The sequence below is a fragment of the Lolium rigidum genome, chromosome 6, assembly GCF_022539505.1.
Source record: "Lolium rigidum isolate FL_2022 chromosome 6, APGP_CSIRO_Lrig_0.1, whole genome shotgun sequence".
Lineage (NCBI taxonomy): Eukaryota > Viridiplantae > Streptophyta > Magnoliopsida > Poales > Poaceae > Lolium > Lolium rigidum.
The window spans coordinates 162,149,619-162,171,656 of NC_061513.1; the positions used below are offsets into that span (position 1 = coordinate 162,149,619).

Consider the following 22,038-nt stretch of genomic DNA (forward strand, 5'->3'; position numbering starts at 1 on the left):
CGGGATCATTCACAAAATACGGAGCTTCTTGATTGTCATCAGTGACAATGCCCCTTTCTTCGACTTCTCCATCCTCAGGAAGAGGAGGAAGGGAAGCCATAGTAGGATGGTTCTGCAGGAAAATAGCGACAAAAGAAAAATTAGAGAGATATCAATACAATGAGATGCAAGGAAAGTTCGGAACAAGATAAAAATTCTAGAAGACAAAATACCTCGGGGAGAGGATTGGCGGAGCTGTATGGTTCAACGCGGCAAGAGGAGGGAATAGGATCCTTCTTGTTCAGCGAGGAAATTCTTCGAATCAGCTTCTCCAAGTCCTTCACAGAAAGATCATTGGAGAGCCTATTGGCGTCATTTTCACCGACATATGTCCAAAGGGGATTTTTGCGAGCTCCGAAGAGGCTGCACTCTAATCCTAAGAAAGTAGGCGGTGATTTGAACACCGAGACAGCTCTTTGCCTCGAGTATTTTGAAGCCGATGAATACGAGACATAAGTGCTTACGTCGCCTTTTCTCTTCTTCGGAAGCTTCAGCATCCCAGGAGCGGCGGCGTTCAATTTTGGCACTTCCGTCAAAAGGGATTATGTTGTGTTCCACAGAATTGGCACTTTCTTCGTGTATATAGAGCCACCTTTTGCGCCATCCTTGTACAGAATCAGGAAATTTGACGTCGAAGTAATCAACGTCAGTTCGGACACAGATAACAACGCCGCCTATGTTATAGGTGGCGTTGTGGGAGCCATTGCGGCGGAGGCAGAAAATGCGTTTCCACGGAGCCCGATTAGGAGGGATTCCAAGGAAGCATTCGCACAGCGTGATAAAAATGGAAATATGGAGGATGGAATTGGGGGTCGAGCTGGTGCGGTAGAATCCCATAAACAAAAAGAAGGCCGCGGAGGAAATCGTGAATTGGGGCGAGAAAGGCCGCGGATGAGGTGATCAACGAAACTAACCCGGTACTCCATTGGAGGGTTTGTGTAGCTTTCTTCGGCCGGGAAAGCGGATGGCGTCCTCTTTCTTCATCGAGGCCAAGCCTCTTCGACATGTTGACGTCTTGGTTGGAGATTTTAGATCTCTCCCACTCAAGATCTTCGGCGGCCATCTTGGACTCGGAGTACTGTGGCGAGTGAGTCGCGTGCGCGGTGGCATCAACGGCACTGGAAAAGCAACGTTCGAGCGTGCGGAAGATCAAAGAGAGTTGGGCGCAGGGGAAGTTTTTGCAAAGAGGAACAGATGTGCGGCGCAAGCGAAGGAGTGAACCGAGGTTGAAGAAAGGTTTATATAGGAATCGGGCGAAGCAATGCACCGTTGGATGAAGAAATCGTGTGGTGAAAAAAGATCTTGTAGATAAAAGGATAAAAAGGTATTTTTACCGAGATGGAACAGAACAAGGCGTTACCGTACGTGCGCCGGGAAAAGCGGAGGACGTGTGTCCCCCACTTGCACGACGTGTCAACGTGGTGGAAACAATGAACCCACAAGGCGAGAAAAATCCCGACTATTAATAGAGATGAAGTGAATTTGACTAAGGGAAGCGTGCCGACAAGAAAAATAAAAGAAGATTGGCGACAGGAGAAGTTATTTGAATACTTCGGGAGCCTTTGGTAAAATACAAGTTTTTGCCCAAATGCTCGGGGGCTACTTCGATAAAAGTAAAATTTCGAGTATGGCAATACAGAAATTGTGGGAGCCTACAACCAAGCACAAGTTCTTGGCTGTAGCCTCGGGGGCTACTCCCATCGGGAGCGCTGTTCGCGCACCCGAGAGATGAAAAGAAGATCATATCGGGAAATAATGACAATATAGCGACAAGGTGGACTAAAATGTTGAGCCTACAACCAAGCACAAGTTCTTGGCCGTAGCCTCGGGGGCTACTCCCATCGGGAACGCTGTTCACGTGCCCGATGAAATTAAAAAAGAAAAAATATAGAAAAGCAAGAGAGTATATTTCGAGTTATAATTAATCGTACATATACTCCCATCGGGAGAGCAATATAAGTCATATTTGACTCGATAAAATGTGCCATTCCAACAGCTGGAAAAGCACTCGACAATATATTCTCGGAACGCCAAAGTTGCGATCAATTTACGAATGCCGCAAAATTGCGAAGATAAGACCCCAGATCCGTTCTGCTGGGCGTGGCATCGCCGAAGACTGCGCTCTGCTACTTTTATCCGTATCAACAGATACGAAGAAAAATCCTAACGGACGCGTTAGGTACTCGATAAATTTGACTGGGACTCGACATAATGGTAAGACCTTAAGCGGCACCTGTCGAAGTTTACACCAGTATCCCGAGATCATGTCCAGGGCGTGATCTTGAAGTAGGTTTTTGCGGATTGCCACTAGAGCGAGTTAACTAGTACTCGATCCGTCGGATGAACTAGCCCCAATTACCATTATCCCTGTACAATATAGAATTTTATATGAAGAAATATAAAAAAGTTAAAGCTCTCGAATAAAAATAAACGAGTGGAGATTTTTCCGACTCTATGATTCAAGCAAAATCTCGGGGCCTACCGACATAGGCATCCCAAATGGGCCCGCCGAAGATAGTACCGGGGTTTCTCGAAGGCCCACTACCCGAAGAATAAGAAGATTCGGGAGCCCAAGATATATTAAGGAAAGTTAGAGTTGTAATAGGAAGTGCTATTTGTAATCCGGCGGGATGAGTTAGAAACCGTCCCGGACTCGTAACTTGTACAAAACGAAACCCTCGGCTCCGCCTCCTATATAAAGGGGAGTCGAGGGACGAAGAGATCATCGAATCATTGTTTACAAACCCTAGTTTTCATAATCGTCGAGTACTTTTCGGCTGAAACCTTCGAGATCTACTTGCCCTCTACTTCCAACTAAACCCTAGCCTACAATCCATAGGCATTGATAAGTTAATACCTTGTCAGCCGCCGCCACCCTCTTCGCGTTGCACTTCTTCTCCCTCTCCGCCCGGCCGCAAGTTTCGTTCCGTCGCCACTCCACATCCGCCGCCCACTCCGCGTTTGAGATGCCCGGCGGCCTCTGTTTTGGCGCCCGCGGTTTCCTCTCCATCGGCGCGCCATCGGCGGCGGGCTTCTTCGGCGGCATGGTGGTGGAAGGGAAGAGGAGGAGCTGCAACTGTGGGGGAGAATGGCGGTAGCTCCGAATTTTGGCGTTGAAAATGGTTCTATGCGTCGCAATTTGGAGAGAAAACGAAATTAAGGGAAGGAACTACCGGTTGTGTCGCCGACAACACGGGTCCGCTCGATGTTTCGCGCGTTTTTGTTTCGTCTGGAGTCCCCGACCGGGCCTCGGGAACCCAGGGATGGTCTGGGCTCTCCGGACGGATGAAAGGTCTAATCCGGACGAAAACGATGAGCCAGGAACATGACTGTGTCGTTTTCGTCCATCCAGATGAAAAAAGATCTACTGAGAACCTTGTCGGGAGACGGATGGAGATGCTCTAACGCAGGGCCTCCGGCGCTGTTGCTCAGCCTCACGTGCGCCGCTGGCATTCGTCCGCACAGACAACACGGCGGCGGCCGCACAGGCGGGTCACAGGGTACAACGTTTTCCCGGGCCACGCGTCCGCCCAGCACTGGGCGCGGCCAGGAACACGGAGCAAAGGATCAACCGCCGTCCACGCGCAGCCCACCAACTTTGTGTATTCTCCAAAAACCCATACACACTTGTTCACCCAAGCAACCTCACTTACCAAAGGGCCCCACATCCGCTTACCCTCGCTGTCAGTGACAGAAACAAACAGCGGGTACGATACGCGAGCCGGTTAGATAAAGCGAGACTAATCGCCATAAACTAAACGGGTGGACTCCGCTGGGCATGATGAGCTACCGATCCCTGCCGTCCACGTGTACCTCCCGGAGGGCCCACGAACCACGCACCCACCACCACTTCCTACATGACAGCCGGGCCCAACCCCAACCCGGGCTCACCTGTCAGCCAGTGCTTACGGATAGCGGTACGGTCGCGCGTACTAAACAGGGGAATGATCGTTGCGAGGAAGGGGAGCCGCAACCCGCGACGCTGACCCAAAACCATCCTCGCTAAGCCGCTGTCAGGTGGGTCCGGCGCGACGTGCCCCACGTGTCAGCGAGAGAGGTGGGTGATACCGGCGGTTTGGCCTGCCGAACGCGGATCGGTCGTATAGAGTATGTGGTGCGGGATTAGCGAGCGATCGAGCTGTCCCCTACCTGTTGTGCTCTCTCTCCCTCCATCCCTCTCTCCCCCTTGCGCGCCTGCTTTGCTTGCTTCCATCCTCCTTGTGTGCGAGACCGACCAAGACCGACCTTGCGAGCACGAGGAGGCTGTGCTGAAGAAGGCTACGGCGGCGACAGCTTCGTGACTCGGTACATCTCTCTCCTGCTCTGCTTTGGTGGTGGGGGATTTCATAAGCTTAATTCATCGCTCGTCGTTGGATTAGCAGTAGCACTCTTTGGTTTTCCTACTCTCTTTTGTGCGTGATTCGTGTGGGTCTTGTTCAATTCAGGAGGGATAAGTTTGCCTGCCTAACTTGGTGCAAACTTGACGGTGTTACGGTATTAGTTTGATTCAGCTCTTGCTGTTGCTGGTGGGTCAAACCGTCAAAGTATTGGTGTGATTTGCGTATTCTAGTCCGGCGGTCCGTGAGCTGATTCTGCGAGTTTAAGCCAGTTTTGGGCCCAACAGAACTATCTAGGTCGTTGGAATCATAGCTTGGTCGCTGGATTTCTGCTCTCCTAAGCTCGATTACTTAAGGGGGGAACGGGCGGAAGCGTGCCTTTTTTTTTTTGGTCTCATGTGATGTGGGGAGTTCCTGTGAACTAAGATGGATCATGGACGGAAGATTTGTACTACTGGGCAAAGTGTTAAACAGAAATATTTAGAAATGGAGAACTTTCGATGGTGTTTGCTTGATAGGCGTTCTTAGATTTATGGACATACTATCAAATTAACAGGGGCTGTTTGGTTGGTCCATTCACTTGCTGTATGCATGAGTAGCATTTTTTTTTTGTATGGTCCATATACAAGTACTAGTAGTATTTAGCTACAGTTTTATGGATACAAGATTTTTTTTGTAAAAACAATAGTTGGCTGCTCAGCTTAGTTTGTTAAGAACTACTACTCTGCTAAAGAATGTTCAGTAGGCTCTTGATTTTTACTGGCTTCACTTTTCTCCACTAATATTATTCAGTGATATCAAATGTCTCAACAGTTGGCCTTTTCCTACCTACTGGATCTGCAGTACTTTCGGCATGCTTTTTGCGTATGAACTGCATTAAGGATCAATAAAATGTTAAGCACCGACTGTTTAGGGGCGCAGGAGTTCCATGCATTCTACACCTCACCTGAAATACTGGAAGAATCACAGTTTCGAGAGGCTGCATTCGAACAAGCGGCGGTGGGGTCAACGCTGACAGGCCAGCAAAATGGTAAAGTCTGCATACTTTCCATTCTGAGTTAATTAGTTACACTTGTTTGATCTTTTCCCTCTCAGTGGATCCATAATTTTCCGCTTAGAACACACCTGCACAGGGCCGATTATTTGAGCACATACACTTCCTCGGATACAGAGTTATCGGTTCCAGTACTCCACACCTGTTATGTTAATGCATGTTCATCCTTCATATATGAATCAACGTATGAAGTTAACAAACGCCAAGAGACTTTTTTCACAATAATGTTAACAAACGCTATGAAACAAACCTTCCACAGAAATGAAATACTGGGCGAGATATGTGCTGCGCACAAAGATGAAAGATTAGAATACTGGTATATATATGTGCGCCTCTCCCCAGCACCAAATTCTCCAATTACCTTCTGTTTTTGAACGCCCAGACATTTGCTTGTTTTATAACTCCACTGATTTGCTGTTCGTTTGCACTGCAATTTGATTAATTGTTCGTTTGCAGTCTGCTCTACTACTGAAGTATCAGGGGAAGACATTGCAATCGCTGAAGTCAGCTTGGTGCAGGGTGAATCCGACACAGCAGCCACCGATTTACTGCCACTGTCGTTCTTGTCATGCGGTTCGAGATCTATGGTGATTAGCCTTCTATTTTCGTTAATTGAAATTTGGTTCCTGGTTAAAAAAATGCATAATTCTGCTTCTGGTCTCTGCATTTCATACCATAACTTCTTGTTGTTTGGTACTTTGGTTGATATTCTCTAGTTCTCGGAAGCAAATGCCTTTGGTTCATATTTCACAGTGTGATCTTCATGAAACCATGATTGCTAATGCTATGTGATTGGACTGGAAATAACAAACCTGTACTCCTTAACTATGATTGTTTCCTGCAACTTTAATTTTTCAGTAGTTCGTAGAATGACACTAATTCATGATACGCTTTAAATACATAAAGTAATGTTTGAGTGTCAACTCCCTGACTACTACCAGCTTTCTGCTCTCAAGTTCCGAGCACTCTGCTTAGATATAGTGCACTATCTCAGCACAAGTTAACCCAGATAATGGTTCTCAACTACTTTTTGCAAATCTAAAATAGCATTATCCATTTCCTCTGCTTCGAAGAACTGCTATTTCTGTCAAGTTATGAATTCTGGAGTGTGGAATATTCAAACTACTATTTAATATCTGTAGGTTCCAATATCCATTCCGTCGTCATCTGGCCTTGAAACCATCCTATCAGCTAATCCAATCTACAGTGATATTCAGTTAAAAGATGTGAACTACAATGCTACAGGTAATGCGGCTTTCAACTCTTCCAATCTTGTCAGTTTCTGAATTACTGCAGCATTTTGATTTTAGGTTTCATTTATCCCTGCGTTTCCAGTATTGTATAGTAGTACTATATGTTGCTACATCATATACATATTTTGCTGTTTGTCTTTATCATGCTATCCAGTTCTTATCTTTCTATCTAATACTATTTGGTAGCTGAATGTGCTGATCCTTTTCTTTTCTTGGTCTGTGGTTGCAGCAATGGATGAAAGCACTGAGTTCCTTCAGCTGATTCTTAGTGGCAATGATGAAGGCTACAGTAATACAACCGAACTGCAAGTTTGGGATGTTCTGGACTTCTATTTCTCAGAAAGCTTTTCTGATGTACAATTTGATAGCATAATGGGATTTACAAATGATGTCAGTACTTCCTCTCATGATTGTATGAACATTATTGACTTGGTAGAGCGGCCTGTGGCACTCCTATCTCTCAATGATACAGAGGAACCAAGTAACACGACCAATAAGGCTCCAGCCGACGACATTACAATAGACCCTGATGACACATCCTTGTACCTTCAGATGAAACCATCGGATTCAGAAACCGAAAGTACTTCTGCCTCTCATGGTGTGATAGGAACTGAATATGTTGATGAAAAGCTACACTCTAGAGGTCTGCCTGATTTAATGGATGTTGATTCACCCTACCGTCTACGCAAATCACCAGTGAGAACAAAGCATGTCACTCTTGTGCTTGATTTGGATGGTAAGCAAGCAATTACTTGGCATCATTAAACTAAACTTCTGAATGTTTCTTTCTTATAGTAATTGTGACTTAAGTATATGCTGCCATCCTGTATGCTTAGTGATGTACAAAGCAGAGGTTTTTTTATATATTTTAGAAAAAAAAAGTTTATGGATCTTCAGATTACGTCCGCTGGATACGGCAAGAAAGTTTATGATAAACTGTTATATAACACCTTGAAGCAAGGGAAAAACATGTATTAGGCAGCATTATCTTCAGGATTATAAAATTCAGCTTTCTGAACGAAAAGTAAAATTCAGTTGCGATATAAACATTCTTACCATGATTGATATCTTTGTCTAAGATAGTCTAACCATTTTTCTTATGCAGAGACTCTTGTCCATTCAACATTAGATCACTGTGACATAGCTGATTTCAGCATTCAAGTTTTCTTCAATATGAAAGACCATACAGTCTATGTAAGGCAAAGGCCCCACCTGAAGATGTTCCTTGAGAAGGTAGCTCAGATGTTTGAGCTTGTCATTTTCACAGCTAGTCAGAAAATCTATGCCGAGCAGATAATAGATAGACTCGACCCTGAAGGAAAATTGATCTCACAACGACTTTATCGTGAGTCATGTATATTCTCTGATGGTAGCTATACAAAAGACCTGACAATTCTAGGAGTCCACTTGGCAAAAGTTGCAATTATCGACAATACGCCTCAGGTAACATTCCTTCCAAAATATCAGGTTTATGCTTTTAATTTCCACAGGCAGAAATGTTTCTGCTCATAGCTTTTAGCTTTCCATCTAGTAGCTTCAATATCTAGGTCTATGATCTGTGATTTGCAAGGGTCTAGTTGCTTCCTTTTGAATCAAAACTGTTGTGTTGCCTCTTCAATAGGGCTTTACAACTCTTGAATACTCTTATGGATCTATTGTAACTAAAGCCCCCCTTCTTTCAGGTTTTCCAGTTGCAAGTGGATAATGGTATACCTATAAAGAGCTGGTTTGATGACCCCTGTGACAAGGAATTAGTTGAGTTACTCCCGTTCCTTGAGACTCTTGTAGATGCAGAGGATGTAAGGCCACTAATCTCAAAAACTTTCCACAGCATCCGACAGCAGGATTAGATTTAGATGCATGATTATCATGTAGTACTGGTCCTGCCAGTGAACTTCCACCGACTATATGGTGCGCGCAATTCTTGGGAAATTAGGTATAGGACCCACATTCACCATTTATGTTATGTTGGCTGTTACAAATAGCAAGCATAAACTGCAGTCGTACGTCACCATGGTTTGTATATGTATTGTTTTTCGGCTTTGTGTGTCCGCAGATCCTTGTACATAAACTATAGTAATGAATAAAGTGATCTGGATCCAATTTTGCTCAAAGGGACCTCTGACACCTATGAAAACATTTTGTGGTGCTGCCATCCCAATCCCTATCTGCATGTACATCATAGTTGCAAAATTCGGTATGGTGATGATAATGATCCATTCACGCTCAAGAATCATGCTGGCAAATTGCATAATATTTAGAATTGCATTGAGTACTGAACATTTATATTAGCAAATATTACCATTGCATACAGTAGTTGTATCATACTAATTAGTCATAGAACCAGGCATAAACTACCCCTAAACATAGCACCAGTGTTGAATAAACTCATGCACCGGCCATGATGCACATGCAGCGTGTAGCACACAAAACACATGTAGTGTGAATGTGAGACATGGCCGCACTATAACTAGTAAGTCATAGATTGTAGCAGTGCTTAGATACGTTGTGAATGTCAGTACGGCTGGACTCTAAAGCTGCTGATTCACACTACTAGCTAGTGATATTGTAGTACTATAAATACCACCCCTTGTATCCCTGATCAAAGTACCAAGTAGCAGCAATAAGAGAAGAGCAAATTGCCTCAGCTCCTTGTGTCACTCGTTGAAGAGTTCAGTCATCTTTGTAGTGCGTGTGTGTATCAACTAGCCACAGCCATATAGTGGTTTAAACCAACATTTGGTATCAGAGCATTGAGTCTAACGATCCACCATGGTAGGGAATGGAGACCGTGTTGCTCTCACGCCACCAGGAACACTTGCCACGCTCGACGACCCAGCACGGGCGTCGCAGGTGGTAGTGCAGAAAGTGGTACGGGCAGCAGGCTCGACACAATTCCCTCCGCTCACACGCTCCAACTACGGAGACTGGGCACTCTTCATGCAGGTCATGCTCGAGGCGCGCAGCCTGTGGTCGGCAATCGAGACAGGCACGGCTGAGCGAGAGCTCGACCGTCAAGCGATGGAGGCGCTGCTCTGCGCCGTCCCGCCGGACATGATCTCGACGCTGGGCGTCAAGGCCACGGCGAAGGAAGCCTGGGACACGCTGAAGGCGATTCACGTCGGCAGCGACCGTGTCCGGAAGGCGAAGGCGCAGTCCCTTCGCAAGCAAGCAGTATGAGGCGCTGCAGTTCAAGGACGGTGAGGGCGTCGACGCATTCTCAATGCGCCTCACCGGCCTAGTGAGCGCACTAGCCAACCTCGGTGATAATATTCCCGAGGACAAGGTGGTGCTGAAGTTCTTGGCCGTGGTGCCCAAGAAGTACAGCCAGATGGCATGCGCCATCGAGACGTTGCTCGACCTCGAGAACATGACCATAGAGGACCTGACGGGTCGGCTCAAGGTGGTCGAGGAGAGGAACGACGTCGACAACAACACAGGCTCCGGCGGCCAGCTACTGCTCACGGAGCTAGAGTGGCTCGCACGCTCCAAGAGAGCGCAAAGCGGAGCGTCAAACTACGGCAAACAAGCACGTGGTCCCGGACGTTGCCCCGACCCACGCAACGGCAAATACAAGCCTAGTGGGAGTGGCGGCAATGCCCGGAACGGCTCCACGTCGAAAGCCGCAAAGGACGACAAGTGCCGCTACTGCGGCAAGAAGGGCCACTGGGCACACGAGTGCCGGAAACGGCTGCGCGACGAGGGCGAGGCAAACCTCGTTCAGGCCGAAGAGGATGAGGACCCGGGCCTCCTAATGGCGCAGGTCTGCGAGCTGGGTGTCACCCACGACATGACCGGCACCTTGGTGGAGTTGAACGAGGAGCGCGCTGAGGCTCACCTCGGCAAGACGGATGGCGAGTGCGATGAGCGCTGGTACCTGGACACCGGTGCGACGAACCACATGACCGGGCACGCCGCTTGCTTCACCGAGCTAGACAAGCGCGTGTCTGGAACGGTCAAGTTCGGCGACGGCTCTGTCGTTGACATCAAGGGTCGAGGCACCGTCATCTTCAGCGACCGCGACGGTGGCCATCGGGCGCTCACAGGCGTCTACTTCATCCCTCGTCTAAAATCAAGCATCGTGAGTCTCGGGCAACTCGACGAGGTCGGCTGCCAGACTCTCATCGAGAATGGCATCTTGACGGTCCGCGACCGCCAACGACGCATTCTTGCATCGGTCAAGCGTGCATCGAACCGCTTGTACCTGTTCAAGCTCACAGTGGCACAACCTGTGTGCCTCTCCGCATGCGTAGGCGGCGACACCGCATGGCGGTGGCACGCAAGGTATGGCCATTTGAATTTCCATGCACTGCGTAAACTTGCGCAAAATGGGATGGTTCGTGGTTTGCCGCAGATCGACCAGGTCGACCAGCTTTGCGACAGCTGCCTGGTCGGCAAGCAGCGGCGGTCTCCTTTCCCGGCGAAGGCAAAGTACAGAGCCGAGCACCGCCTCGACTTGGTGCATGGTGATCTTTGTGGCCCGATCACACCTGCCACACCCGGAGGGAAGAAATACTTCATCCTCCTCATCGACGACCTCACACGGTACATGTGGCTGGTGCTTCTCGGCGCCAAGGATGACGCAGCTACGGCAATCAAGCGTTTTCAGGCTCGGGTGGAGGTGGAGACCGGCCGCAAGCTGCGCACGCTGCGCACCGATCGCGGCGGCGAGTTCACATCGACCGAGTTCTCTGAGTACTGCGCCGACCGTGGCGTACAACGACACCTCACCGCGCCCTACTCCCCGCAGCAAAATGGCGTCGTCGAGCGCCGCAACCAAACGGTGGTGCAGATGGCCCGGAGTATGATGAAGGCTACACAAATGCCGGGCAGGTTTTGGGGAGAAGCGGTCACAACAGCCGTCTTCATCCTGAACCGAGCCCCGACCAAGTCTGTGGAGGGCAAGACGCCTTACGAGGCCTGGCATGGCGAGCGACCGCCGGTGCACTTCTTCCGCACCTTTGGGTGTGTCGCACATGTGAAGGTGGTGAAGCCCAACCTGAAGAAGTTGGATGACCGCAGCGTGCCCATGGTCTTCATCGGCTACGAGGACGGCGGGAAGTCTTATCGGGTCTACGACCCTGTAGGCAACCGCGTCCATGTCACCCGCGATGTGGTCTTCGAGGAGTCCGCAAGGTGGAACTGGAGCAAGGACGGTGATGAACCTGTGGTGGACTCCGGTGAGTCTTTCACGGTGGAGTACGTCACCTACAAGGTGCCGTGTGGCCCACACGCCGCACCAGCTCCAGAAGACGGGAGTGCACTGCCGAACTCCGCTCCAACAGACGCGCCGAGCACGCCTAGAACATCGGCTCCTACGGCGCGTGTCAGCTTCGTCTCACCAACAAGTGCAGCCATGGCCACGCTGGATGGCCACGAGAATGGTGACGAGCCTCTTCGTTTCCGCACCCTCGACAACATCAACAATGCTGGTGCCGCTCTCGGCCCCGAACCAGAGGAGCTGCAGTTCGTAGTTGCCGATGAGCCCGCCACGCTCGTTGAGGCAGAGCAAAGCGAGCCATGGCGGCGCGCGATGCTCGAGGAGATGGCATCCATCGAGGACAATGACACTTGGCGCCTTGTCGACCTCCCTTCCGGCCATCGCCCAATCGGCCTGAAGTGGGTCTTCAAGGTCAAGCGCGACGAGCGCGGCGCCATCATCAAGCACAAGGCGCGCCTTGTTGCGAAAGGCTACGTGCAACGCTATGGAGTCGACTACGACGAGGTCTTCGCTCCTGTGGCTCGCCTTGAATCAGTACGCCTCTTGCTCGCACTCGCCGGGCAGGAAGGCTGGGCGGTCCATCACATGGATGTCAAGACCGCCTTCCTCAACGGCGACCTCAACGAGGAGGTCTACGTCGACCAACCTCCCGGCTTCAAGGTGGCCGGACAGGAGCATAAGGTGCTCCGCCTCCAAAAGGCATTGTACGGCCTCAAACAGGCCCCACGTGCCTGGAACACAAAGCTAGACGCGAGACTTACCTCGCTCGGCTTCATGCGTTGTCCGTCCGAGCAGGCGATGTACGCGCGCGGTGACGGCACCTCACGGTTGCTTGTCGGCGTGTACGTCGACGACCTGATCATCACCGGCAACGACAACAAGGAAATCAGCCGGTTCAAGGACGAGATGGCCAGCTCATTCAAGATGAGCGACCTCGGATTACTCACCTTCTATCTGGGTATCGAGGTGCACCAAGACAGCACGGGCATCACCATCAACCAGTCAGCATACGCACTCAAGATACTTGAGAAGTGCGGTATGGCTGACTGCAACCCGTCTGTTGTTCCCATGGAGAGCCGCCTCAAGCTGAGCAAGAAGAGCACGGCGCCACCCGCCGACACTACTCTGTACCGGAGTATTGTCGGGAGCTTGCGCTACCTCGTGCACACACGACCTGACATTGCATATGCTATTGGGTACGTGAGCCGCTTCATGGAGAATCCCACCACTGAGCACATGTCCGCAGTGAAGCATGTCCTCCGGTACATCGCTGGGACACGGTCCTACGGGTGCCACTACGGGAGGAAGACTACCGATCCCAAGCTGATCGGGTACAGCGACAGTGACATGGCCGGCGACGTCGATGATCGGAAGAGCACGACGGGGGTGCTGTTCTTCCTCGGATCGAGCCCCATCACATGGCAGTCACAGAAGCAGAAGGTCGTCGCTCTGTCTTCCTGCGAGGCAGAGTACGTCGCAGCCACGACAGCAGCGTGCCAAGGAGTTTGGCTCGCACGTCTTCTCGGCGACATGAACAAGGTTGCGCCTGGTGGCGTGACGCTTCGCATCGACAACAAATCAGCGATCTCCCTCAGCAAAAATCCCGTCTTCCACGATCGCAGTAAGCATATCGAAACCAGATACCACTACATCAGGGAGTGCGTAGAGGACGGACGGGCTGAAGTGGAGTACGTCAGAACAGAGGACCAGCTGGCCGACATCTTGACAAAAGCACTCGGCCGGATCAAGTTCGAGGAGCTGCGTTCCAAAATTGGCATGATCAAGATTCCCGTAAGTGCATGAGCTTAGGGAGTGAATGTTGAATAAACTCATGCACCGGCCATGATGCACATGCAGCGTGTAGCACACAAAACACATGTAGTGTGAATGTGAGACATGGCCGCACTATAACTAGTAAGTCATAGATTGTAGCAGTGCTTAGATACGTTGTGAATGTCAGTACGGCTGGACTCTAAAGCTGCTGATTCACACTACTAGCTAGTGATATTGTAGTACTATAAATACCACCCCTTGTATCCCTGATCAAAGTACCAAGTAGCAGCAATAAGAGAAGAGCAAATTGCCTCAGCTCCTTGTGTCACTCGTTGAAGAGTTCAGTCATCTTTGTAGTGCGTGTGTGTATCAACTAGCCACAGCCATATAGTGGTTTAAACCAACAACCAGTACCGCTTGCATTACAACCAAAAACTCCTGCACTTCAGATAAAAAAAAACTCTTGCACTTCAAGCCGACAACAGCTAACTACTTAGCTAGCACAGCTAGCATCAACTGTCAAAAGAGAAGGGCACAGCTAGCATCACAGACACAACAAGAAGAGCTATCACTCCCAGCAGCATGGCCTTGTAATTGGACATCTTGGCCATCTTTCTATTCACCTCCATTATCTCCAGCATCAGGCCAACAGTTCTCTCTAAGATGATGTGTTCCACCCTGCTTCCCATCCCTGTGTTATCAACCCTGTTCCTCATACAGGAGTTATATTTTAAAAAAAAACAGAGCAAAAAGGTTTGCCTCATTTCATTGACTACAGAGGTTCAAAATGTACATTAGTTGTCCGAAGGCAAGGGAAACAAGCAAAGACTAAACTCCCGTGCCATGATTGAACTCAATGTTTTGCCCAAGAGATACCCCATCCCATAGCTTCATGCTTAATCTTGCAACTATGGTTGAGGGCAAGGATAAATTATTACCAAAGAACTCTCGTTTCTTTAATTGAGGGCAAAGATGAATAATGAAGGACCGCCATTCCTTGACCGAGTTGAATTTGTCCCAAGAGTTGATGTTCATGTTCACTAGACCGAGATAAGCACGAATCATACCCCGTATGTGGAGCGATATACAACATCCAAAGAGGAGGTGAGCACGTGTTTCCCGGCTCTACTACATAGCTGGCAAAGGCCACCCATGTTGCTCAGCAGTCCATACTTTATCTTGAAAAATGATTAGCACATAAAATTTGCATTTTAGGGACGCCCAATTGCTCCAAATGACTGGTCTCATCGTCATTGTAATGATGTCCTCGGACTAGGCATAATAGGACCAAACAGCAGAGTATGACCTAAAAGCAGCGAGTTTCCAAGTGATGGTGTTTGTTGTTGCGTTGTTGAGATGCACCTTGGGCCATCCTTGGGGGAAAAAACTTCATGAGTTTTTGTATGTTGATTCCCGCCAATGTATTTATGGTGAAACATTGTCCAAGAGGGCCCCTTTTCACATTTCCATTGGTTGTCTTCGTAATTGGGAAGATAGTTAGGGCAACATCTTTTGGCTTTAGGGTTTAGCCAAGGAGTGTTCCACAAGTTAAACCCTGGTCAAGCCGGTCCGACATATGCACTAATTGCAATTTAAACCCCCTGGATGACCATGTTCCTATGTATTGAAGTCCAACGGCCAAATATGCACCTTAAATTTAGTTACCTGAGTTTGGAAAGTTACCACTGATTTGACCAGCTGTACGTTATTATTGTTTATCAATTCTAATTCAGTTTTATCACTTCATTTTCGGACCCACATGACAGGTAAAGATTCCACCCAAAACAAGCACCAGAAGCCAAGCAACTGTGTGTTTTGTAAGTTTATATCTTTCTGAAGTTGCACATTGATGACAAACATCTCTATACAACCGCAAATGGGTTAGTATTCCCTCCTTTCCCTTCTGTCTCCTCACTCTAGAAAAATATTTGGCGCCTAAATTGCTCAGATTACAAGCCACTGGACTACCCCCTTCCATTGTGGCGAAAGGGCACACAGGCAGATACAAGCTGATGGCCCAAACAGCGCGAAGAAGTTGAACACGGTTGGATGTGCATCCTTATCAGACAGGGAATACAAGCAGGGCAACACTGCAAATATCATGAACCCTGAGCTGCCCTGCGCTGTGAACTTCGCCGCATCCACCCTAGCTTGATGCGTTGTTTGTTTCTCACTGTTTCGCCACTGGCCAGCAGCATAGCTCCAGAAAGGCATGTCAGATGTATCATGATTTTGACCACTAATACATCTGCGACATGCCATAGGGAACAACGCTGACCTTTCTGTGAGCACTTGCCGCCACTCCTGATGTAGTTGCAGCAATGCCGTTAAGGGATCTCGTGTATAGGTTTGTCTCTGCTGACAACCTATCGGAAGAACCCCTTTTCGGCCCTGATGATTGATGGAAAGGGGGTGCTCTCATGTCCAGAGCAACATCGGGCACAGTTGAACTGTTTGCACAAGCATAGGCCTGCTGGTGCAGCGTATACCTTTCAGCCTGCAACGGCTCAGAGCAAGCTGACTTTGCTGGCGTCTGATAATAACCGTATGTTTGTGGGATTTGTTGTTGGGGAGGATAGCCTGAGTTCATTACCACTCTTCGTGGGTCATATGGATCATTGATGCCACCATTTTCATAAGGCTGAACTGGACCAACAACTCTTCCAGGTCTTGCTGTAAAATTAAGAGGCATTACATGGTTAGATTAAGCTAGTATCATCCAAGCACGTATGTTAAGCATAACTAAAAGCACCTGTTGGCACTCTTTGTGGAGCCTGTGAGGTCCTCTGGAGATTGGCAGAATATATTTCTGAATCTCGAGAATTTCTATAAGACTCCTCAGACAAAGGTTTATCCCGTGATGGGCCAATACGGGGTTGTTCCTTGCCATGAATTGGAGCTGAGTGAACTATAGTTGACCTGCAAAACGTTGGCAAATGATTCACGATTCCATTCACAAGATCTAGATGTTCAGCCAGGAGACTGAGAATTTGATACTATTATCCTGCATGAATGCGCAGAAATCAACTAAAAGGATGTGAGCATCTGAGTTATTTGTACCCCATAGTTCTGCCATATTTTTATGTTTTTTTAGCAATATGAGTTTAAAGATGGTATTTGGTTAGGAAATAGGACAATGTTTCTAAAATAATCATTGAGTTATTTCAGTTTGTTTTTTTCCCTTTGGGCATTGTCAAAAACTGTTGGGGGTGGCTTACACATAATTTCAGTTCTAGGAAAAAATGATTTTTGTTGTCCTGTTTCTATCTAGAAAAATTCACCAAACAAGTTTCATATCGCTAAGCTCTCAAGTCCTGCAAGAGCACGGGAATAGGCACATTCAATTTGACATCTTAGCTACAGACACTGAAGTCCAAAATGTTTTCCTTGTGTCACGTCAGCATAGGCCCATTTCAACATTGTCATTGGATGAGTCGAATCGCGGCAAAGTTCCAAACTGTGACCTGGACCAAGCTGTTTTGAACTCCTGCTGCTAGTATAACAAAAGATAGAGAAATGTAAACATCATGGAGCGTTTAAAAGTTACCTAGGAAGAGAGGTGTGCTTTCTATCCATTGGAACTACAGGGCCATTTTCAGTATTTTCTTCGAGATGAGCAAATTGCTTCCTGAATTGATCAACGGCACTGCATAAACACGGGTAAAGAAGTGTCGCTGTCAGTAGACAGCAAAGATACAATGAAAACAAAGGGAAAACATGTGCAAAAGCACCATATATTTCCAAGAGTATTGTTGCTGAAACCTTGGGTATAGAAAGGTTGTCCTCTCAGTGCCATTGGTGTAGTCTTTGAGCAATTGTGGATGGTATTCCAGTATCTCACGAAAGATAAGCTCCCTTATATCATCTTTTGTTACTCTTCTACGCTCAAACTCGAACTCCATTTTTGTGATTGGTTGGCAGGATGGTTCTCTCTCAATCTTGGCAAGCCCTTTGAAGTAGGGATGAGACAGTGACTGAAAAAAGCCACGAGTATCCAAATAAATGTCACTTTATGAACCTCAATTAACTCAAAAATAGAGAACACTGCTTTTGAGATAAATAAGACTGTAGAACACTAACAATGCAGTTACCTCTTCAGCGGTTGGGCGGTCCTTCGGATCGAATGCTAAAAGCCTTTGCAAAAGGTCTAAGGCCAAAGGATCTGCATTAGGGAACTTATGCGAAAATGGAATTGGCTCTTTCTTTCTCATGCTGCTCAGATACCTCCTTGCTTTCTCATTCCGGACCTGAAAAGGAAGAAATTATCAGTGTCAACCTTCGGTGACATGTATAACACCTACCAAATAGACTACAAAAGGCTTCCCAAATAAAACCAGTATCATACCCGAGAAATTGTATCCATGGACGGTGTGCCCAGAAGATCTGTCATCAAATCTAACTGATGTACAACATTTTTACCAGGAAACAAAGGTTTCCCTGTCAAAACCTCAGCAAAGATGCATCCAATGCTCCAGACATCAATAGCTGGTGTATACTGCAAGTTTTTGGGGAATAGCAGAGCATTTGCGTTAATAAAAAACCAAGACAACATTTAAACATGCATGAGTAACAAAGTCATTTAGTGTTTATCAGTACAAGCATCATGATAATGTTCCTCAAGAATAATCAATATAACGATGCCTGACATGTTTTAGCAAGTCTTAATCCAAATATAAATCATATGATTTTTAACAGCTCATCCAAGAACAATAAGTCAGAATTCACTGGAGCATAGATCAACAGGAAAACAGATCAACTTTATGTTTATGCACTGTACGCACGATCAAGTATGTGAAAAGGACACGAGTAAACAAAATTGAACGCAATAGTTTACAGCTTAAATTAGCTTTCCACAGGGAAATATTAAAACATCTGCTCCAAGAGGTTGATTTAACAGAAGGTAATCATTATAAAAGATTTGTAGGAGGAATGAGGTATTATGCCACAGCTTAAACAAGATTGGAAAAAGCTAATGGACCAGTCATCGAAGAAGAATGAGTCGATTTATAGTTCGATTGATGGTAAGCAAAGATCCATGATATAGAAGTGTAGCACAATCAGTCTTCTGTTGTGTCAGGCTGCCCGCTCAGTGTTCGAACAAATAAAATCAACCAAGAGACTGCAACAATGGAGGGAAGCTTACCTTTGAAAAGAAGGACCCACAGAGCTCTGGAGCTCTATACCATCTTGTTGCAACATAGTCCTGAGGTGCAATGGAACAAAGATGTCATCATAATCAGCTCACATGCAAGAAGTCAGAAATGTAAGGGCGACAGATAACTAATAAGTTGAATATCTGAACATACCGTCCAAAAGATTGTTGTCGGGGTATCGTTGAATGCAACTCGTGCCAATCCAAAATCACAAATTTTCAGTTTGCAGTTAGAATTTGCCAATATGTTCTTTGGCTTTAGGTCCCGGTGATAAACGTTGGCTGCAATTACATATGGTCATAGTATCAGCAAAGAGTACAGGCAGAAAAAGGAGCATGTCTGCACATGATGTTTATCCAAATTTTGTTGATAGTCCTTTATAGTTAGTTGTTAAGAAGACTACCATCACACAGGAGTATCATTTCCAGCAAATATGAGAAAATGCGAGCAAAATATTTAATCTAAAAACTCTATAAGTGGTGAGGAAACAAGAACAATGCACTCTATATATGTAAGCAAACCTGATCTGATGTGCATTCCCTAATGCATACCTACAAAGAAACTGTTTCAGTGCACATTTGGGATTCAAGCGAGGGCATATATTTATCACCTCTTTCCCCCTACCCAACCAGTATGACAGTAGTTGGTTCAAGTTTATCGCTACAAATGTAGGAACTTCAGCTAATCTAATATTGGTATATGGTATATGGAAAATGATATGCTAGAAATACTTTACATACTGCAACCGTAAACAGAGGGCTAGATAGCTAGTAAATCTAACTGGACATGTATAGCGATGTTACCTACCAGTGTGAATGTACTTGAGAGCCCGGAGTAACTGGTAGAGAAAGAACTGGTAATGCTCCTTGGTCAAGTCATCGTTGGCCTTTATAACTTGGTGGAGATCAGACTCCATGAGCTCGAAAACAACATATATATCTTTGAAGTCTCTTCTGGATGGAGGTAACATGATATGCTTTATCTCAACAATGTCAGGATGTCTCAGGAGCCTCAGAAGCTTGATCTCACGGAGAATCCGCGCAGCATCAGAGATGTGCTCAAAGATATCATGTATCTTCTTTATCGCCACTTTCTCTCCGGTGTGGACATCTATTGCAGAGCACACGACACCGTAGCTGCCCTTGCCAACGATTTCCTGGATCTTGTATCGACTTGCGTCGCCATACTCCGTGAAGAACTCGGCCTCCGCGGAACTCTGGAAAATAATTGCAGACATTGTGTTAGGTGACCTTCACAATCTGTAAATGGAAGCTCGTTAGAAGCCCCCAAGTGGCATACAGGCTCAATGATCATTGGACCATCAGTTCACGCAATCATCATATACAAACAATTAATGCCACGCTGTCGATGGAGCAAACCAGAGATGGCAGGCCAGGTGGTGGGTCGCAGAAATGATGGCAGATCTCCCGATACTTTTTAATGGAGGACACTTGATCATTGAAAAACTACAACAAGCAGGATAGGTGCAAAATTCAACTGTTTTGTCGGCAGACCAATAAGAAAGAAAAAAAAAAGCTTTGGAAGCAAGGTCTTGAAGCAATCTCTGGCGAAATGGAATACTCGCACGCAAGAATTGTGAAGTCGAGTGGTCGTGCACAGATCGGGAGAGAGCCCCGCAAGGAAAGGCAACAGCGTTGCCCACCGACAGGGAAAAGCAACGGCCGCTGCGTCTTTGCGCGGGCGGGCGGCCTCTGGAGGTCACGGAACGCGGTCAACTTTTTTTGCATGTGAGTTACCCGAAATTCACCCTGTTATAGCTAGGAGCACCGAATTTGACCTTTTTCCCAAATATGGAAGGAAGACTGCGGGATGCGATGGGATTGCATAAAACGCATGGAACATGTAGAAGAATATACTGCGGAGAGGGAGATGAAGGCGGGAACGCAGTGACATGGTCATACCAGATTGGAGAGGGAGAAGATCGGGGAAACGGCTCAGAAGAGAGTAGAATTAGGCCGAAAATACCGACCTTTTCTGGGAATAAAAACTGAAAATTCAAACTTGTGAATTGCCTAAAATAACAGGAATAAGAATGACAGCACGGCGGGACGACAGAACTACCGGAGCGATACGTGTCCTTTCAGCAGAAACAAGAAATCGTGCCGAGCAGAATAGGAAGACGAGCTTTTGGACGGGCAGGCAGGGGGGCAAATCAAAGCAAATTAAGCATTCTCCATAGAAAAAGAATCGCCGCGGCGGCAGAGCTCAGGTACGGAGGAATGGATACACACTGAAAATGTTCGAAATAAGCAGGAGCCCACCTTCTTGCGCTGATCCTGCTGCATCTTGGCCGGATCTCGGACGGAACCTCTTCAAACAAGGCCGCGCCTGTCGGCCGCTCCGCTCCGCAGGCGGCGACAAGAACAACAGCAGCACCCTCCAAATCAACGGTCAGACACACAGCATTTGCTCGCGCCGCGCCGCCGAGGCCGAAAGCGCGCACACGCCGCAGGGCGCCGGATCGCGTGAGGCGACGACGAAGGGATGGCGGAACACTGTGTGGAGATGGGGCGGGGAGACCCTAACCCTAGCGACGCGTCGGCGGGGCAAGGGCTAGGGCTCCCGCTCTCTCCCTCTCTCTCTCTCCTCCTCCTCCTCTCGGGGTCCGAGCTCGAGCTCCGGGAGGGGAATAGAGGGAGAGAGAAAGGAAGAGGACGACGGGTGGAGAGGAGAGGTGGTGTGCTTCCTTCTTTTTGTTGTTTGCCATCAATGAATCCGGCGAGCGGAAATGGGTGCTTTGATTTCCGTGCTTGGACGAGATTGCCCCTGGGCCCTCACTTGCTGGTTGGCCGGCTATCGTGAGTCGCGTGTGGAGTGGGTTGGGCGCCGTCCGATCCGCATCTTTTCTGACTCCATTCAATGCTGATGCACCATGTACGGTAGTCCTACTACGCTAGGGGTAGTTACTGGTGGGCGGCCAGTGATGACGGGGGAAATTTTTTGTGGTTTTTATTCAGGTCAATCTCTCTTTTGTTGTCTCTTCATAAGTGGCAAATTATGCCCGATTCCCTTGTGTGCCGCCATGTATCTTGGCGATTGGTTATGGTTCTCATTCTATTTTTAGGCTAGTTTCCATGCTCGCTCTTGTTAGGGTTTGTATTTTAGGATTTGGTATCATGGCATTTATTGCTTACCATAATGCCCATTGTGATATTTAAAAGTAATAATTTGGTTCTAAATTTTTTTG

At 47.5% G+C, this 22,038-nt stretch overlaps 2 protein-coding genes across 2 annotated transcripts; one reads left to right on the forward strand and one right to left on the reverse strand.

The window, feature by feature from the left end:
- Nucleotides 1-4,244: 4,244 nt before the first annotated feature.
- Nucleotides 4,245-8,797, forward strand: LOC124660551 (CTD small phosphatase-like protein 2). The gene is made up of 7 exons (XM_047198373.1): nucleotides 4,245-4,344; nucleotides 5,190-5,406; nucleotides 5,887-6,017; nucleotides 6,573-6,675; nucleotides 6,913-7,419; nucleotides 7,789-8,126; nucleotides 8,366-8,797. Exons 2-7 carry the CDS (start codon nucleotides 5,268-5,270, stop codon nucleotides 8,531-8,533), a joined length of 1,386 nt encoding a protein of 461 aa, XP_047054329.1. The 5' UTR covers nucleotides 4,245-4,344; nucleotides 5,190-5,267; the 3' UTR covers nucleotides 8,534-8,797.
- A 6,963-nt stretch (nucleotides 8,798-15,760) lies between these two features.
- LOC124668397 (mitogen-activated protein kinase 10-like) lies at nucleotides 15,761-21,278 on the reverse strand. The gene is made up of 10 exons (XM_047205545.1): nucleotides 21,113-21,278; nucleotides 19,638-20,046; nucleotides 18,984-19,111; nucleotides 18,821-18,880; nucleotides 18,023-18,172; nucleotides 17,769-17,924; nucleotides 17,440-17,651; nucleotides 17,225-17,323; nucleotides 16,430-16,596; nucleotides 15,761-16,350 (listed from the first exon to the last, which is right to left on the reverse strand). The coding sequence occupies exons 1-10, from the start codon at nucleotides 21,134-21,136 to the stop codon at nucleotides 15,917-15,919; spliced, it is 1,839 nt and encodes a 612-aa protein (XP_047061501.1). The 5' UTR covers nucleotides 21,137-21,278; the 3' UTR covers nucleotides 15,761-15,916.
- Nucleotides 21,279-22,038: the final 760 nt, after the last annotated feature.

What these genes read in the sequence shown, in the direction of transcription:
- LOC124660551 (XM_047198373.1), top strand. Translation starts at nt 5,268, where the DNA reads ATGTTAAGCACCGACTGTTTAGGGGCGCAGGAGTTCCATGCATTCTAC. An exon ending in GCTGACAGGCCAGCAAAATG is followed by an intron (nt 5,407 to 5,886) that starts GTAAAGTCTGCA and finishes GTTCGTTTGCAG; the next exon opens with TCTGCTCTACTACTGAAGTA. An exon ending in CATGCGGTTCGAGATCTATG is followed by an intron (nt 6,018 to 6,572) that starts GTGATTAGCCTT and finishes TAATATCTGTAG; the next exon opens with GTTCCAATATCCATTCCGTC.
- LOC124668397 (XM_047205545.1), bottom strand. Translation starts at nt 21,136, where the DNA reads ATGCAGCAGGATCAGCGCAAGAAG. An exon ending in CGACAACAATCTTTTGGACG is followed by an intron (nt 18,881 to 18,983) that starts GTATGTTCAGAT and finishes ATTGCACCTCAG; the next exon opens with GACTATGTTGCAACAAGATG. An exon ending in ACCGCCCAACCGCTGAAGAG is followed by an intron (nt 17,652 to 17,768) that starts GTAACTGCATTG and finishes GGCTTTTTTCAG; the next exon opens with TCACTGTCTCATCCCTACTT.